Source organism: Scatophagus argus, chromosome 8 (genome assembly GCF_020382885.2).
Source record: "Scatophagus argus isolate fScaArg1 chromosome 8, fScaArg1.pri, whole genome shotgun sequence".
Taxonomy (NCBI): Eukaryota; Metazoa; Chordata; class Actinopteri; family Scatophagidae; genus Scatophagus; species Scatophagus argus.
In genome coordinates, this window is record NC_058500.1 from 5,637,621 (window position 1) to 5,655,591 (window position 17,971).

The 17,971-nt window shown below is 41.8% G+C and overlaps 4 protein-coding genes across 7 annotated transcripts in view; 2 read left to right on the top strand and 2 right to left on the bottom strand.

Annotated features, from left to right (window-relative positions):
* Positions 1-275: 275 nt before the first annotated feature.
* timm17b (translocase of inner mitochondrial membrane 17 homolog B (yeast)) lies at positions 276-4,419 on the bottom strand. Of its 2 annotated transcripts, none has more exons than XM_046395592.1 (6): positions 4,297-4,419; positions 3,480-3,579; positions 3,323-3,386; positions 2,965-3,093; positions 2,741-2,851; positions 276-1,613 (listed from the first exon to the last, which is right to left on the bottom strand). In XM_046395592.1, exons 1-6 carry the CDS (start codon positions 4,320-4,322, stop codon positions 1,531-1,533), a joined length of 513 nt encoding a protein of 170 aa, XP_046251548.1. In that variant the 5' UTR covers positions 4,323-4,419; the 3' UTR covers positions 276-1,530. The 2 variants fall into 2 exon arrangements, with proteins under 2 accessions (XP_046251548.1, XP_046251549.1); XM_046395593.1 differs by lacking the exon at positions 4,297-4,419 and adding an exon at positions 4,036-4,280.
* On the top strand, positions 4,300-7,497 carry pqbp1 (polyglutamine binding protein 1). The gene is made up of 7 exons (XM_046395590.1): positions 4,300-4,435; positions 5,192-5,259; positions 5,371-5,482; positions 6,130-6,230; positions 6,381-6,563; positions 6,650-6,707; positions 6,985-7,497. Exons 2-7 carry the CDS (start codon positions 5,193-5,195, stop codon positions 7,133-7,135), a joined length of 672 nt encoding a protein of 223 aa, XP_046251546.1. The 5' UTR covers positions 4,300-4,435; position 5,192; the 3' UTR covers positions 7,136-7,497.
* On the bottom strand, positions 7,480-13,542 carry gpkow (G patch domain and KOW motifs). The gene is made up of 11 exons (XM_046395589.1): positions 13,320-13,542; positions 12,896-13,065; positions 12,652-12,797; positions 11,236-11,342; positions 10,375-10,579; positions 10,112-10,244; positions 9,237-9,414; positions 8,960-9,080; positions 8,564-8,633; positions 7,822-7,907; positions 7,480-7,736 (listed from the first exon to the last, which is right to left on the bottom strand). The coding sequence occupies exons 1-11, from the start codon at positions 13,511-13,513 to the stop codon at positions 7,608-7,610; spliced, it is 1,539 nt and encodes a 512-aa protein (XP_046251545.1). The 5' UTR covers positions 13,514-13,542; the 3' UTR covers positions 7,480-7,607.
* A 751-nt stretch (positions 13,543-14,293) lies between these two features.
* LOC124062713 (membrane-associated guanylate kinase, WW and PDZ domain-containing protein 1) overlaps positions 14,294-17,971 on the top strand; it is a 35,351-nt gene continuing 31,673 nt past the window's right edge. Inside the window, exon 1 of one of the 3 annotated variants that reach the window (XM_046395587.1) lies at positions 14,294-14,669. Coding sequence is in view for 2 of the 3 variants with exons in the window: in XM_046395588.1 (XP_046251544.1) it covers positions 15,186-15,268 (83 nt within the window). In the remaining variant the exon portion in view is untranslated. Of the gene's footprint in view, positions 14,670-15,083; positions 15,269-17,971 lie in introns of those variants that run through there. The other 2 variants (XM_046395588.1, XM_046395586.1) reach the window with 2 other exon arrangements.

Consider the following 17,971-nt stretch of genomic DNA (forward strand, 5'->3'; position numbering starts at 1 on the left):
CACTGTGGAGGAAGACTTTTCAGGATTCACACATCTCAAAGATTTATGAACATTTTTTTTTCATGGTACCCAGTCTAAATTCACTTTCAGATCTTTCTATGAACAGAACCAGCTGAGGGAGGGATGCAATACCAGGTTTTAGGTGGCAGGGGGCGCACTTCCACAGTAAATGCAAAGGCAGGCGCAAGTAATGTTTTGAATGTCACCTGTTATGTCACTGCATAATTTTAGCCTTTATAAAGTTAGGAGACTGTGAAAAAAAAACAACAACACCATTTCAAGTCTTAAAGAACATTTGATGCCTTTATTGCTTTTTATCAACTTTTCCAAGATAAATATATTAAGACAATACATTAAAATAAATATTCTATCTGTGCATTGTTTGAGAGCAAAACAGATGATCGTACTGCATAATCCCTCCGCTGTGTGCATATGCTACCATTTTTTAAAAAAAACAGAGAAATGGAGCTTAAAAAGTGCTTGATGGATAATGCAGTGGTGACGGGTGCGTGATAACTGCCTAACTCCAGCCATAATTTCTAGGAAATCATCCATATATTTCAGTACTGCCGAAAACACATGATTGTTGCTAATATTTCAAATATGTAAGATAATAACTAATCGACAAAGATTCAAAATTACGGAAGCTGCCAGGTGAGGCAAGACCTTATCAAGAGATACTGCAGGTAAAGAATGGAATGAGGCTTTTGTTGAGCCCAGACCCATCTTAAGCATGTGAATCATTTCAAAACACACAAACAAACATATTTGCATTGATTGTCACAGCTGACAAATAATAAAAGACTCAGACTACCACTCTGCATGGTAACTCCTAAATGAACAAACACAACGGTCACAGACAACTTACTTTTCATAATACTCAACCTTTCTGCTTTGCAGCCATTAAAACACTGGCTTCACTGCTTACTAAATCTGTGCACACGAGTAGAAAAGCCTTGGAAACTTTTTATATGTCTGTTTGTTTGGTTTTTTTTTTAGCGCGAATGAAACAAATGAGACACAGAAGATTTTCACCTTTGGTCAGAGCCAGGTTCACTGTTCCCCACCTCTCTGTGCTCAGAAGCTGCTGGCTCCAGCTTCATGCTTCCCAAACAGACATGAGAATCATTTTGATCTTCACAACTAAATCTCAGCCACAAAGCATTATCAAATGTTTACCCAGAAGTATTCCTTTAATATACAGATGTTGCCTTGATGTTGAATAATCAAACTGATTTAACTTAAAAATGTCACATTAAAGACAAAATAATCACTAGTGCTGAAAATGTTGCATGAGGTGCTGGAGGTGCAAACATGAGGTTTGACAGAAGGATATGTGTTCACATACAAACAGTCACTCATAAATAACTAAAATTCACAGTAATTTAACCCTGAGGTATAAGCACATAGTGCAACGACTTCACACCCCTGTAGGGGCCAAAATGTCCACCTGCTGTAATGCCTAGTGTCTCCTCCCCTACTCTGTGGTCTGACTCACTGTGTCCACACTTGGGTCAGTCCCTGAACTCTCTACTGGAACTGCCCCTTGGCCCCCTGCTGCTGACCCCCATCCTTTGGAGGTAACTGACTGGGGTCCTCTGCAAAGGGAATAGCTGAAGAAAACAAGAGGGAAGACATAAAAAAATTAATTTATTGGGTTTCTGCGGCAGCATCCTGTTCTCATGTTATTCATATAATCGAGACAAAATGTATGTTTCCCTTACACTCTAGCCCTCTTGTAAAAACATTTCATTACACGTTACATTAGTGTGTATTCTACAGTCTGTTTATGCGTTACATTAACGCTCATTTCTGGTCTTCCTGTTTATTTCTTTCAATATTGTGAACACTGCAGGATCATATTTTTGCACTAACTGTAAAGCTTTCTAGCACTGTCACTGTACATACCTTTTAATATTTGTTTTTCTTATTGTAAATATTGAACATATGTGATGATACAAATGATTCTGAACACTGCATCTCTCGTCTATGGTCCTACGGGACTGAAAGCAAAGCCTGACATCTACCGTATTTGTCATGTTTTATTGCAGCTCTGACTTGATGGCTCATTTTATACATTTGAGCAGTCATTCACATGAATACTGAAAAAACACAAAACAACTAAGTGATCTTTATGTTTTTAAAGTGGTCTTTGTCGCAGTGCTGCAGACGACCACAGTGGGCTGCCAGCTGCAAACTGGGGCCCTTTACTAACAGTTACCGCCTTGCAAAAATTAAGAATAAAGCAGTGAGTGAGAATACTCCTGTTCAGTAGGTACGGTGCTTTCTGAGATTTCCTGAGATCTTCGGTGTCACTGAACACAACACTGAGATCAACTTTTAAGTTTACATGGTGAACTTGTTCGTAAGAGGTGCCTATTTACACATCCAGCTGTGGAACATTAGCCCTGACCATAATTCATCATGTTTTTGTCCACCCGGCGAAGGTCCAATATTCACCCTCTACTTCGGTCTACAGTAATTCCTGTGGGAAACACCTGGCTCTTTAGCAGAAAATTGTTTCACTATGTTCACCAGCTAATTGACAATTTTGTCTGTTGCCATTTGCAGACCGCAAAACAAAGAGTGTATGATGAAAGATGTGGAAACGCTGAGGGAAACTGCAGAAGTGACAATTCTCTGTCACTACACCTTTTACATTGAGATACATTGTTAATACAAAAACATTGATTACAGCTGCTCACAATATCATTTGCAAAACTCAGTCAGCTTCACTTACGGTTCTGAAACTGCTGTGCTGTGTATCTAGTCAATAAGATCCCAAAACCCTCAATGAGAGCGAGAAGAATCCCTCCCATCATGGCAGAGCCCATCATAGTTAACGGCCCACCTGAAGAAAAGAAAAAACACAAAAATTCAGTGAATCACATTAGTAAATCTGACACGTTTGGTGACACAGGAAAGCTGCGTTAAGTTGATTGTGCTAAATGTGCTTCCTCTTACTGCGTGCTGCCAGGATGGCTCCAGTCAGTGCACCGCTTGTGATGGAGTTCCAAGGATCCTCCTTCCCTCTCAAGCGAACTAAACCACAGTCGATTGTGGAGAAGAGCCCTCCCCATACAGCAAAGCTACCTGCAAAACCACCACAAACAAGCCAGTGAGAGTTTCCAGGTGTGATTTAACATATGATTTTAGATTTAGGTGAAAAAATGAATCATCAATAATTGTGTGAAATAACTGGGTTCTAGCTACCAAAAGACAACAAACCTTTTTGAAGGTAAAACAAGTCTTATGTGCCATAAGCATATTCATATTCCAAGAGCTACAGCAAAGGAACGGTTACAAAAGGAAACCGCCTCACCTCCAATCTGTGGAGCTCTTATTCTCACAGCGTTTGCGCTACCTCGCAGCCGGTGTCCGACACCCTGAAACATTACAGCACTGCTGAATTCTACCTTTGACAACATGGGCGAGAGTCTGAGCAAATCATCACCGTTAATATCACGCAATCAACTCACTGCAGGGGCATTACGAAATCCCTTGACGGCCTGGAACACCCCTCCTCCAATTGCACCCATGGTGAAAGCACCTCCACAGTCATCCACTATCCTCCAGGGACTGCAGGTATGCATTAAGCAGAGAGGAGGTGAAAATGTACAGTGAGGATGAAGTATGCAATGTCAACAACTTAAACTAGTTTACAGTGTAGCAGTGAACAGAAAAAATGCCTACAATACAGTCTATTAATTGCTTTAATCAATAATCAAGGAACAATATCAAATGAGTATTTTTTGTTATTTTCTGACATTTTAAAAAATAATAAAAAATAAAGGACATATTTAATATTGAAAATACACAGAGCGTTAAATACGTATTACCGTAAAATTGAGAAAATAATTGCGTGCAGTTATTTGAATTTAGCCCATATGCCAGACAGTCCGTGTCCTGGTCCAGGATTTATCTTTGGTGGACATGAGTAGCTTGGTCACATTCATAACCTTAACTGAGCTATATAATATTACATGAGTTACATGTCTGAATTATATTTTAGGATGTGTTTTCTGTTTACCGTACCTTTATCTATCTCTTAAAAATACTGACATATTTATGCAAAAGGTTGCTGAGTTAGTATGTTAGCTGTGAGTCCATACTGACCACAGCTTTTATCTTTTAATATCCCTGACCCTTCACTAAGCGAGGCGGTTAACCCACAGAGCCTCTCTGTTCCCCCTCAAAACAACTCAAACATGGCGGTAAGGAGACCAAAAATGTGTCCGCGGACAACAATTTTCAACATATAGCAAAAAGTGAACGTTTAAAAAACACTAATCCTACCAAGGTTCACGGGCATATTCCTCCATGTTTGTTGTCGTCAAGAGAACAGTGAGACGTCATCATTGTGCGCCGCCGTGTGCTGTTTTGGCAAGTCGTGTTGTTCGCTCCCCTCGAAGAGTCGAATAAAAACTAAAAACGGGTAATGTAGACTCGATTTTTATGCACTCGGTTCTCAAGAAAACGTGTGTTTTTAATGTTGGGGTAATTAAGGGGTATTTATGATACGTACGGGTGCATTTGTTGCTTCAGTTCTGGAGCTGCCGAGCGGGCAGTGCAAATTCTTTATTGTACATGAAGGGAATAATTTTAGAATTTGTACCATCTGCTTTATGAAAGAAAATCATTTTCTGAAACCGTTACAGCTGCAATTAGCATAGCAGCACAAGCTAACGTTCACAGGAGAGTCACAGCGCTGTTGCTGCCTTCGTGCTTCGCCCTGCTGCTTTGTTACTTACTGTAGATCAGAGGTCCTCAAACTCCCCTAAACAGATAAAGTCTTTTGTTCTTTTATCACCGAAAGTGTATGAAACCAGTGACCAAAATAGTATGTCATTGTGTTACCCATGGATGGAGTTACAGTGGAAATAAATTAGGGAAATTAAACAGTTATAGTGGTAAAGCTAAGCTCAGTGTTTGAGTTGAGCAGGTCTGAAGCTGTTCACACCAGAGTGTGGGCTTTCTCTTTCTTCTAGATATTTTGACCTCAAATGGCTCATTTTTCCGGTTGAGAACCTAAAGATATTCAGTTTATTCTCACACAAGACAGAATCAAAAACATTTTATATCACATTTGAAAGACTGGGTGGGTGCAGGAGTCATAATCTGTGTCTCCCTGCTTCCAGCTGCTGAAATCCTGTTTGGATGCTAAATGAATCCTCCCATCTCTCTGTTGCAGGATGCCTCTACCCCCGGCGCTGTTGGCCCGCTTGGCCAAGAGAGGGATTGTCAAACCGTCAGAGCAAGGTGGTAGAAAACCTTTTACAAGAAAACCTGTCTGTTTTCAGAACATTCAGACATTTTTTTTCTTCAAGACATTAATTTCATGTCACAACTTTTCTCTTCCAAATCATCCAGAGGTTGATGAAGAGATTATTGCTGAAGATTACGACGACAATAACGTAGATTATGAAGCCACCAGGCATGAGAATCTACCGCCAAACTGGTACAAAGTGTTCGACCCTGCTTGGTACGTGTACTTCTACAGGAAATTAACATTTTTCTTATTGCATTCCAGAGGGCTAAAGTTAAAATATAAAATCAAGAAAAACTTTCATAACAAATTCTATGTGAACTTCAACCTCAGTAAAAAAAACGGTCATAATGGATCGGTGGTCATGTGGTCAGCAAGTCTAGAAATTTTTGATTTGAGATTATAGTTGGCTTTGAAAAATATGCTTTCATCAGTGAGGAGCCGTTTCTTAGAAAGTTTATTTTGGTTGACAAAGACTTGAAAAGTGAAATGTGACGATATGATGATACGAGTGGACATATGGCATTGTGAAATAAAAATAGACAATTAAAACTGATAGAACATTAATTTATGCTGTTATTTATTTGATATTTGTCATTTGTGTCTCTGCACATGCAAATTTCCTCCTGTGTAGTTTGTTTGTATGCTGAAGGACCACACTTGACAGAAGTCATGCAGCCTTACTGTGACTGTACTACTGCTTCAATACATTAAAAATACTGCTATGTGTAGTTTTAGTGTATTTTCAGTCATAAATGTATCATATTTTTATTCCACTGTTCATCATCATTTATCCCAGTTTATTACATAAGTCATTTCTACAAATGCAACCATTTTTATTTTATTTTTCCTTCAATCCACAGTGGTCTTCCTTATTACTGGAATGTGGAGACAGATTTGGTGTCCTGGCTGTCCCCAAATGACCCAACTGCAGTGGTGACAAAACCTGCCAAGAAAATTAGAGGTGTGGTACTATAAAAGCCCCCCCATGACTTAACATTTTGAAGACTACTTTATGATCACACGACTCGGAAATCTTTGCAGGCCTGATCATCTCGGAGTGCAGTTTGTTTATTTTGTGACTGTTGCCTCTTGTTTTATTTTCATTTTTCAGCTGAAGGAGGAGATGAAAGGATTGAGCGTCAGTTTGAGAAGCCAGACAGAGAGCGGGAGAGGGAAAGAGACAAAGATCGAGAAAGGGACCGGGAAAGGGACAGAGAGAGGGATGAAGGCAGGAACAGAGACAGAAGAACGCAGAGGAGAGAAGACACAGCACCGTACAGCAAGAGCAAAAGAGGTATTGTTGGCATCTGTTAACATCTTCAGATTAATTACACTTTCTGCATGAATGGATGTTACATTATATATTTATTTTACTTTCAGGGAGGAAAGACGATGAAATGGACCCCATGGATCCAAGTGCTTATTCTGATGCCCCAAGGTACAGTAGACAACCGTGATGATGAATCAAGCCTTTTTCTTGCAGGAGCACGCCAGCAATTTAGTTTTGCACTTTCACAAAGTTGGGAGATGTGTGAGAGATGACAGGGTTTATCATCAGAGCCACTGATGACATTAAACATCCGTTACTAAACCAGGCAAGACGGAATTTGTCCACTAAACTGATTTAGGTGTATAAAATTGGTGGAGTGCCCCTTTAAAGATTGTGCATAGTGTTCAAAACTAAACTATGTACTAAAATGAATGTATTTTTACAGGGGCACGTGGTCGAGTGGCCTGCCTAAGCGTAACGAAGCAAAGACGGGTGCGGATACCACAGCGGCGGGGCCTCTGTTCCAGCAGCGGCCGTACCCGAGTCCAGGAGCCGTGCTTCGGGCTAACGCAGCAAACCAAATACCCAAAGAGTAAACCTCAGCTCGCGGGAGAGAGACACGGCCGTACAGTTCGTCCTTCCTTCGTTCACTTGTTAACATCCACCGTAACAGACTGAGATCACTCGAGTTTTCTTTTCATTCTGAAATGTGTGTGCACGTCTGCAATTTGAGGGCTGATATTTGATACCTCCAGTGTATAATCATACTCTTGTCAAACATGTAGGACAGTTGTAAATATGTTTTTATATGACCTAAAGATTGACCTTTTTGTTGTTACTAGGGCCATCAGCGTACATCATTTGCTAATAAATGTAAAGACTACTGTGAAAATGACAGTTTATGGTGTGGTTGTACATCTCATAATAACATCTGCACAAATAAAATTCTTGACAATGTTTTATTACAAAACTGCATTGTTTTAAAATCTTAATCTTGAATATTACAAAGACAACATTTCAGGTGGGATGAAAGGGGGAATAATTGGATAAAAATCTGTAAAACGTGGATCAGTGGTCTGCTGCTCCAACATAGTGACAAATACAGTCATAGTCCAGCGTGAACACTTTCTCCTCGTGCCGGTCGAGCTGCACCATCGCCCTGCACTTGTTCTTGTCCCGCTGCAGAATACGGCCGACCTGAACAAACAAATGTAAACACTGTGGTTAGTAACAGTACATATCAGCACGCACATCCTGCAGGAAACGTGATCCTTTTTCTTACCTGTCCTCTGTGCTCGCCCAGTACGACCATTACAGAATCATATTCACTTTTCGGGACGATGGTTTCCAACATGTCCTGCTTCACGTCTGTCACAGAGAGACAAAAACAGTGGGTTTATGTAAGAACAGCAGGTATTAGATGCCATAATGTATCTGTGCCAGAACAATCCACAAGGCGCTGGTCATTTCTAGAGGATAAAACGATCCGCACAGCTGTGGAGTGTGACATTACGTTAATCATCTGCAAGAATGAGCAATTGGCAGATTTTCCTGTCTGCAGTGAGAACCCTAAAAACGAAATGCATTTCAGCATCTAACCAGAAGTGTGCAGAGTTGCGTACGTACGTATGCAGACACATCAACAGCTGTGAGGGGTATATATATGAATACATTAAGATATATACAGCAGTTACATCAGGCAGCTATGGGTGTAAATACACAGCGTGGGTGTGTACGAGTGACGCTAGTAGTATCCGCCTATTTCTTACACCAGAACCTAAGAGCTTTTGTTGCAGCCTACTGTTTATTATCTAATGTATATATATTATTTTTAACTCTGCATGAAACATAAGAGATAAGTGCAGGAGGAACCACGAATTCCTGGCTGCATGGATTTCATAATGACACCTAAGCCACCCAGATGGATTACGAAAATGAACAGGCACACATTTGGCACATTTCTTACACAACTCCAATTAGGTAATAAAAAGAAACGTCGAGAGAGACAGACTGAGATGACTCACCGTCTAAGAGTCGTCCCTCTTCAGTTCGACACACACAGGTAGTCGGCGTCAGGACGTCCTCCACGCGCATCTGGAAGAACGAAAAGACTGATTTAGACAGCCGTGATTTAAAAAAACAACTAAACTAAAACACTATAGCTAAGAACATGGTGCAACAGTCCAGAGATGTTGACTGCTCTATTACAGAACAATGTCAGTCAAAATGAAACACAAGTATACACCAGCCAGTTAAATATACATTTAAAAGTGACTGGTGACTTTAATCATTTAAAACAGATTCACTCAAGACTTCCTGGTCTCAAATGAAACCACCTGATCTCACTCTAGAAACACCATGATCCGAAGGAAGCTTGACTAAGCTGAAATACATACAGTATCTAGGTGGCGTATTAGTACCTTCGAGTTGTAGTACTTTCCTCCTTTGAAAGCTTTGTCGATGAAGCGAACTTTCAGGTCCCTCTGGAGCCAGGAGGGGGGAGGCGGCGGTCGGCGTGCCTCTTTCACTGGAGGCTTCTCTCTATAAACAAATACAAACACAAATTTTGTTTACTCAAAACACTGGCACATAATCAACCAATAAAAAAAAAACATGAAAAATACTGCAGTGTGGTGCATAAAACATTAACCTATAAAATACTGGTAATTTGGAAACCTGAAAAGCACAGAAATGTACCTGTCTCGACTGGAGTCTCTGTGTTTCCTCTTCCTCTCATCTTTTCCTCCATCTCTGTCTGAAGACTTGTGCTTTGCCTCGTCACCATTACTCCTCCTCTCTCTCTCCTCCCGTCTCTGTTGCTCCTTCTCTCGTTCTTTCTCCTTTTCCTTGTCCTTGTGGGCTTTGCTGAGGCGACCTGGTTGATATGAAAATCTGATTAGTGTGGCGTTAAAACACTCAAACGGAGACAGTGAGTGTGTGAGATTCTGAGTGGTTGTGCTTTTATTCTTGGAAGAAGGCAGCTTAGATTACTAAAAATAAAAGCTGCGGCTGGACTGCTGTTTTGTGTTGAAAAGGTCACTACGCTGGAGGAAAACGTGTTCTGCCCAATCAGTTCCCAACAAAACCGATGCTGCAACTAACAGTCACTTTCATTAAGGTTTAATCTGACGGTTATTCTCTAGATTACTGTTTGTTCTATTAAATAAGCAAAGAAACTATGAAAAATCCCCGTTACAATTTCCCAAGCCCTGAGTGTCATACTCACATGGCTTGTTTTGTCTCACTAACAGTCAAAAAAACACAAAGAGCAACAAGAAAATGAGAAAATGTTCTCAAAATCATATTTTGGGAAATTTTTGTTTAGGAAAAAATAAAAATCGATCAAAAATTGACACCAACAAATCAAATCAAATCCACGCACAACAGCAGACTGTTTCAGATTTGTTCAATTACTGGTCATTTCAACCTAATTCTGGCATTTGCTGACCTGTGAACACTTCAATGTAGTGAAAAATAATTTAATATGGAACACAAACTCAAAGTTCATTAGCAGCCATATCTTTTTCTGTGAATGTTAACCTTTTCTGTTCCATTTGGTCAGAGTTACTCACTGAGGTCTTTGCTGTATTTGTCGTATTCCTTGCGCCCAACGAGTTTAACAGCATACTGGCTGAGTGTCACGGTCTTGCCGCCGATGGCCAGCTTCACCATAACTCGAGCGTTATCTGGATCAACGCCTTCGATCTGCCGCACATCAATGACAATTATGACAAGTTATTCAAAGAAAACAATACAACCTTACTTCTCTTTCAAGGGATGACCGCATGTGAACAAGGACGAATATGGCCGCAAGCACGTTTCAGATCAACTCTACCTTGCCATACAAGTCTTTATGCGCCCCTGACTCAACGAGCACACAGCCGCCTGGACCCATCACCAGTTCCTCGTCCTTTGCTCGCTCCTCGCCAGGCTTGGGGGGACGCTGATGTTTGCTGGGCTCCAGGTCCTTGATCGCTGAACGATCAGCTCCAAGACCCAAACCTTTCGGACGTAGCTGGTGTTCGATTGGCTTCACGTCTCTGCAACAGGCAGGGAACCAAAGAATCGAATCAATGAAGAAAGAAGTCGACATGTAGATAGCAATTAGGCTAGAAGTGGATGAAGCGAGAGACAAACATTTTTCGTTTAAAAATCTCCTAAGAGTCTCCTAGGCTGGCTGAGCGCAAACGTGAGTGATCCTGTCAATTACTTCTAATCGTAGGAATAAAAAAATGAAACAACATAGTTTCTTGTTACTTGTGATTCTTACAATTGTGGTCTATAATATTACTGCTGGTTAATGTGCAATGAAATAAAGATTTTACTACTTGGAGTAATATTCACTGCAGAGAAATATGGAAACACACCACTAGAGTTCAATATCCAGACTAGAATTTAATCGTCATTACAGTGTTAGCGATGTAAAGAGATTAATGAAAAATGTCCAACATGTTTTGAGATGTCTTCAAACGTCTGGTCAAACTAACAGTCCAAAATCCAATGACATTCAGTTCGCAACGACAGAGAAGTATTAAATGACTTAAACCGTCAATCAATTATCAAAACTGCTATCAATAATTTTTTATCGGTCGACTAATCATTGTAGTTCAAATACGAATACCTGAGTGTTGCACATGACGCATGATGTTAAATTAGGAGATGAAACATTAAATAAAGGGGTCAGTATTTTACTTACTGTTTAAACGTGCGGCCGATACCTTCTGTTTTAGTCCAGCCCATCCCCTTGAGCATAGCGAGTCCATAAGCCTCAACAGGAACGCACTCATAATCTGCTTCTGTTGACTGACAAACACATACAGTAACATTATCTTTCTGAAAATCAGGAGACATCCATTAAATAACTCAAACAAACAAAAATACACGGACACAATCTGCTTTAAAAAAGTGTCACAGTGCTAAAAAGAGGTGCTTACGTAATCTCTGAAACACATACAAAAAAAAAATGTTAGTGCCAGCTGTCAGAGAGATGCAGTTTGTGAGGTCGGTCTTAGTCAGCTTTCTGACTCCGGGCTGTCAGACTCAGCTGACTACAGTCACCAGGCTGCAGCCACAGCAGCAGCATCATCAGAGCCGTGGCTCAGCTCATCTCTGTCTTCACTGAAGGCTTTCCTCTGAGTGAAGCTCGGGGGCCAACTCTCACAGAGCAGACTGCATTAAAATGAGCTCCAGGGCTCAGTGAGCGAGCTTCCCCTGACTCTCATGTCTGACAGTCACACATACGGTGACTGAGAGCGGATGCTGAATGACAGTGATGAGGCAAGAGGTCTCAGATGAAAAGAAACAGAAAGAGATCTGATTGGCTGCCTGCATGTCTCTAAGGAGAATGTTGACGCCTGTCTGCCACCCGAGCCTTACTGTACTGACAAAGCCATCTGTACACATACAAACTGTATATGCACACGGGGGTATTTTTCTACTCAGCCGACTGTCAGCACTTTCACACACTCAAATTTCCTTCTGAGTCAAAGCGGCCAGTCCACCAGATGTTATGTACCACCAGACGTTTTCATGTGCTCACTGATATGTCTCTCCTTATATCCTGATCTTCGCATGTGATACCATTTGAAGAAATTATAGCTAACAGAGCGCCTGAGACACACACTCAAACATTAATTTCACAAATGCCCTTGAGCAAAGCAGCACACCCAAGCTGCCAAGGTACTACAATAAGAACATAAATGCAATATGTATAGTTACATGAATGTTCATGTTGCCACATCAGCTAGCATCATCAATGGACTGTTGTTGTTCACGTTACATAATTATCATCATTCATTCATTATCATTTGACCTGTGCGTCCTCATATTTTCATGTCAGGATCCCAACTGAGACAACAGATCATCCAATCTCCTTCATGCCTTCAAATTCCTCTAATTTTTGGACGTACCTTTTTTAAAATCACTTGACTATGCTCCATAGTTCACTTTCTTTCAAATAGTTAAATCAAAACTTAATCCAAAAGATCAAATCAAAAATGTTCTTTTCAAAAATGTTCACGACAGAAAAAGGCAACAGGCCCACATTCTTTATTGTGCACCTCTGGTTCAGGTTATGGAGTATTTCTGTCACACAACCGGTGTCCATACTTACAGATTCAGGTCGTAGGTCCACCTTCACACAGTCTCCATCCTCATAGCCATCAGGAACTCTGTTTTGCATCAGCAGGGGGATGCGGAGGTTCAGGTTGTTTTCTGACTGAGGGCCATTCTGCCACTGCTCAAGCTGCCTCCGGGAGTCTACAAGCACAAATTGTAGATGTATAAAAAGCTCTGTATGGGAATGACACCTGTAGCCCATCAAGCACAGACGTACAGTAAACCATATCTACACGCACCTTCAATGAGTTCTTTGACAGCCTGAGAATCGACAGAGTTATCGTCTTGGGCTGTTTCTTGTACTTTGCCTCCATCCCCCTCGCTCTGGCCCGCTCGGTCTGCTTTGTGCCACCGGTTCTTCTGGATCAGAGGGATGATGAGCTCTTTGGGCTTCTCCGATGGTTTTGAACTGCAGGACAAAAATAAGTTAGCAAGCTAGTGGGTTGAGCCGCTTTTCAGCAACATCTACTTAACAATACTTTCCTAAATATGGTATAAAACACACTTCACCAGAATAACGTTAACGCCTACTCGACATTTGCTAATGACGCTCAATCATTTAATTAACAGCTACTAGCTCGCTAGCTGTTAATGCTACACTCGAATGGTAACGTAACGGCTACGCTAGCGCTATGCTGGTTAGCATTAGCAAACGAAGCCTACCTTTGCAATTCATTTCTGTCAATTCCGGTCAAGTAATCTTTGTCATCTTTCTTGATCAAGGCGTCGCCAGTCGAAGGTTTAAATTTGCTGACTGTTTTAGTAAAGCCAAACGACACAGCTGTGTTTTTTCTCTCTTCTTGATCCCCAGAAGGAACAGACTTAGCAGCACCTGTGTCTCCCCGGTGCGACGCCATTATTGTTTGTGGCCAACCGAAGTAAGGGATTCTGGTAGTTGTAGTTTGATTACATGCAACAAATTGGCTCAGTTTGAGTCCATGAAGCGTACTACATTTCCCATAATGAATCAGAATTGAAGGTCCAATCACATACTGTTAGTTAGCACAGTGTGGATTTGATGGAGGTTTAATATAAGGGTTTTAGTCGTATGAGCTCAACTAAACTTCGTCTTAATCCACAAGAAAGGGAGAGTCAGTTAGGAAGACATACACTAGAGTTATCATATATTTACAAATTAAATACAATAATTTGCGTGTCCTTGACAATAGCCTACTCAATAAAATTCAAGTTTGTGGATTAAATTGTCAAAACAGTAAATGCAGCGTTTTACGGACGTTTTGTAACCATTTTACATTTAGCACAAAATGTATTTCACTTTAAATTTCATTAATTTCTTTCTGACATTTTGCATAATTTCACGGGTCTACTCTCTTTAAAAAAAAAAATAATAAAATCTGATCCTGTCTGAATTTATATTAAATAGGAATTATTGGTGTGTTCAGGCTGACACGGGTGTTATAGTTGTGCTTGCCACACAGGACCCATTTTCTCTATGTGGCTCATAAAAGTTTGATCTAAACTAAACTCGCAGCTTTATCAAACGATCAATGACGCTGAGTAATCTGCAAAGGCCCGACAAACTCACGTTTCAGTCCGGTTCTCACGCCTTTAAAACCTGGTAAGCGAAAACTGATGCTGCTGATGCAGGTACAGAGACACTGAGAATAATAAGGGGCGGTACTTTTAACTCTTTTATTCCCTCCCCTCCGTGCTCATTAACTTCAGAGATAACCCTCTCATTTGCCTTTTTACCCTTGTTTCTTTCCTTCAAAAGTGCCTTCTGGAAAGCAGGGACATCAGACCGACCACACTTTTTTAAACAAAACCTTTTTTTCTGTCCTGATCAAATCAAATCTTCGGCAACTGAAGCTCGGCGCCTTGATTGCAGAGCGCCTGCAGTTCAATGACACCCCTAGCCGGTCAAATGGACAGCACCGACGTCTGTTTTTACTGACGGTGGAATCAACCGACACATGTACCCGTGATTCATTAACCTGCGCCATAAAGAAGACTGAGAGGAAGCGTCTGACGGGGGAGGAAGCGAACATGAAGGTGAGAAAATTCCTCACAGTCAAATCCAAGTCCGACACTCATTGTTCAGTGGGCACAGACAGTCCTCACAAGTTAAACTGCACGTTTTGACCGTCACGTTCGTCCATCCTCCACGCTGCTTTGCCTATGGCAGTGCAGCAGCTGCTAAATTTATAAGCGTCCGCTGTCAGATTTGCCCGACAGTGTGTGTGTGTGTGTGTGTGTGTGTGTTTGTTCCCTCTCTCTCCTCTCTCTCTCCCTCTCTCTCTCTACAAGATCACCACAGCTCTCGGAGCATCACTGTCCAAATATCCCGTCAGCCGTGCACATCGTCTCTGACTTTCTCTGGGATACGGTGGAGCCCATACACCCATCACTGCATTCACACACGCACACACACGCGCGCGCACACACACACACACACAAACACACACACACCAACCAGGCTGCTACCTTTCTTTAAAAAAACAAAAACAAAAACAAGCAACTCGCCTTTATTTAAAAGTGCAGGCTTGTTATTGAAGCTCAGTCGGGTCAATGTATATAGACGCGTTCAAACGGATCCTCTTTGAAAGGCTGAACTGCTTGAAGAGAATGTGTGTGTGCCAGCGCCAGAGCAGGTCAGTATTTTCCCTCAGTATGAGAAATATGAGAATCTGTTGTGTGTAACTTAAGTGTATGGGAGAGAGAGAGAGAGAGAGAGAGAGAGCAGAGCCGGTGAGTGTGTGTGTGTGTGTGTGTGCATGTAAACTAGCCAGAGAAAGAGTGTGTGTGTGTGGAGTGAGGAATGTGGGTTTGTGATGATGGTGGCAGTTTGACAGATGAAGTTTACTTGCTTACTTACTCGTTAACAGCAGGTGTGTGTGTTTGTGTGCATATAAAGTCACGATTAGGTCTAAAAAGTTTGTTTAGACCTTTTTTATCTGTGATTTTTTTTTTTTTTTTTTTGCCTTTTCAAAAACATCCTTAATGAAGTGTAAACAGATGCCTGCGTTCATCACACCTGAGCTCATTTCGCCTTAAGAAACAGACAGACTGGCAAAATGTGGGCCTACTCAGTAGATCACAGCCAGTTGTGTGTGTGTGTGTGCACGTGTGTAGGAGCGTGCACAAGTGCCCGGCAGCTCTGTGAGTGTGTGTGTTGCTGTTGCTGTTTGTTTAGGGTGTGTCCTGGCTCCATACAGGGAGCTTGTTCTGGACTGATGGATGTGTGACCCTGACTTAATAGTGTGCATTGCTCTGGGTTTGGAGAGCCGTCAAGGTTATGTTGTTATTATGAATCATTAATTTGTTGGAGCAGAGACGCAGAGACATGTGGTGTTTCACTGGCCACTCATTCTCTCATGCTGCTCTCGTTCTCCCAACTGTTTGTTTTTCCTCAGTCTCTTGTATGAGGCTCAGCACCTGTTTTACACTGTAACTAAGCAAAGCCTTTGGGGTCCCCCCCCCCCCTCGCATGCATTTCCTCCTTTGATTCCAGCTCTCAGCCCAAGTTTAAACCCAACAGTAAGTGGAAATGCATGTCGACGTACAAACACGACTTGGCTCTCAATGGTAACAAGAGGGGAGGATGAAGTGAGGTGCTTTTCTCCTCTGTCGTAGTAATGCACGTCAACTGGGAGCTGTTGATTGTCTAATTATGTACCTCCTGTGCCCTTCGGCGTCATGCATATTCATGTGGCTGTTTTAAGGTGTGGTGAAAACAAAGTATGAGTGTTTGTGTGTGTCTGTATGTGTGGGCTGTGTGTGTGTGTAGCAAGGCAGTTTACCCTTGACAGGGCAGGGCTACGCAGGCATATTCTCCCATCTGTGGTCCAAACCTTTGCTCCCAGCCACTGCATTTGGATTCTGCAGTTGTAGCCTGCTCTATTCTTAGTTCTCAACAGTTCAAGTGGAGTCTGATATGAAATTTCAAAAACAAAAACAACAACAACAACACTTCCATGCTGGAACCATACCGCTCGTGTCCCTGCCTATATGCACCGAGATTCAATTTGGATTGGATAAGCCGCTGTTAAGTGGTTAGACTCTAACTGGGGTAGCAAATCAATAACTAATCAATGATGCTGTGTGGAGTTAGAATTTACACCGTGCCATATTTGAAATGTCAAGAAGGCAATGAATCCATGTATCCTTGAGTCAGATCTGAGTTGGACAACTGGGATCAATATCAGGTGGTGAGACAGGCAGCAGGAGCAGGCGAGGGTCACCTTCATCCATCCCTACTGAATCAGCAGTATCTCTCTCTTACATGCACACACACACACACGCACACACACACTCGAAGGCCTGCTTAGGTTACCAAACTGCGACCTCACAAAAATGCTCATTATAGTGGACTGAACCTTCCCCTCCTTTTCCTAATGAATAATTCATTTTGCTATTATGGTTTCAGCCGTTCTTTCATAAGGTTGCCACACCCTCGTCTCTGTTGATTCTACTGTTTTATTCCATTTACCACCCCCAGGCTGGTGCTGAGTCTATTTTCAGTATCATCCCCTTTTAAATGTCCCTAATTTCTCCCTGCTTTTCCCATTTTTCTGTCTTATCCATCATCTTTGTTGAGAAGCCGGTCTCCTCTTGTTTAATTAAACTGCTCTCTCTTCCTGACGAGAGCTCATCTCTGATCGCAGTGAGGGGTGTAATGCATCCTGGCAGATTGAGTAAGAGGACCTGTTGTTACAGTGGTGTTCCTCAGAAGAGCAGATTGTACACAACATGGCCCACTAATACGCCCCCTGCCTTGACCTTGATCCTGTGATGTTGAAGATACCCAAAGGGGCACATCACTGAGCATCACTGTGAGGTGTGTGTGACTCCAGTGCTCAATGATGTTTTAATCTTACACTAAGTCTCTTTGTATGCAGTCAACATAAGAGCAGCTTTAATAAAATCACACACTGGAATAGTTTGTGGATTTATTGATGGCGTGCAGAGAAAAGCCAATGTCCTTTTCATTCTGCGCATTCTTATCAGATTTTTCATGTACTGAGTGTGTATTTTAGTGTGTAAGACAGACCAACGTTTCTGTGTGTGTGTGTGTGCCACTGTGTATGACAGAGGGAGATATTTTGTGTTTTTCTACCCACAAGCATTTAATCTTTTTTTTTTTTTTTTAAATCTGCCGCTGCTGTCTGTTTTGTGTTGAGCACTCCCGTGCCCTAGATTTGAAAGTGAGTGAGCATCAGGGAGCTTTAGTGCACCCCGTGTTGTTTGCCCAGTTTGGTGTAGATGTTTCGGCAGGAGAGGTCAGGGCGCAGATGTCGGATAAGACGCAGAAGTCGGAGCCACGAGGATGCTCTTATGCGTTTTCCGTCTGTCTG

What these genes read in the sequence shown, in the direction of transcription:
- timm17b (XM_046395592.1), bottom strand. Translation starts at nt 4,322, where the DNA reads ATGGAGGAATATGCCCGTGAACCTTG. An exon ending in GAATATGCCCGTGAACCTTG is followed by an intron (nt 3,580 to 4,296) that starts GTAGGATTAGTG and finishes GCATACCTGCAG; the next exon opens with TCCCTGGAGGATAGTGGATG. An exon ending in AAGAGCTCCACAGATTGGAG is followed by an intron (nt 3,094 to 3,322) that starts GTGAGGCGGTTT and finishes GTGGTTTTGCAG; the next exon opens with GTAGCTTTGCTGTATGGGGA.
- pqbp1 (XM_046395590.1), top strand. Translation starts at nt 5,193, where the DNA reads ATGCCTCTACCCCCGGCGCTGTTGGCCCGCTTGGCCAAGAGAGGGATT. An exon ending in TGTCAAACCGTCAGAGCAAG is followed by an intron (nt 5,260 to 5,370) that starts GTGGTAGAAAAC and finishes CAAATCATCCAG; the next exon opens with AGGTTGATGAAGAGATTATT. An exon ending in GTACAGCAAGAGCAAAAGAG is followed by an intron (nt 6,564 to 6,649) that starts GTATTGTTGGCA and finishes TTTTACTTTCAG; the next exon opens with GGAGGAAAGACGATGAAATG.
- gpkow (XM_046395589.1), bottom strand. Translation starts at nt 13,513, where the DNA reads ATGGCGTCGCACCGGGGAGACACAGGTGCTGCTAAGTCTGTTCCTTCT. An exon ending in ATAAAGACTTGTATGGCAAG is followed by an intron (nt 10,245 to 10,374) that starts GTAGAGTTGATC and finishes GATGTGCGGCAG; the next exon opens with ATCGAAGGCGTTGATCCAGA. An exon ending in GAAAGTACTACAACTCGAAG is followed by an intron (nt 8,634 to 8,959) that starts GTACTAATACGC and finishes TCGTTCTTCCAG; the next exon opens with ATGCGCGTGGAGGACGTCCT.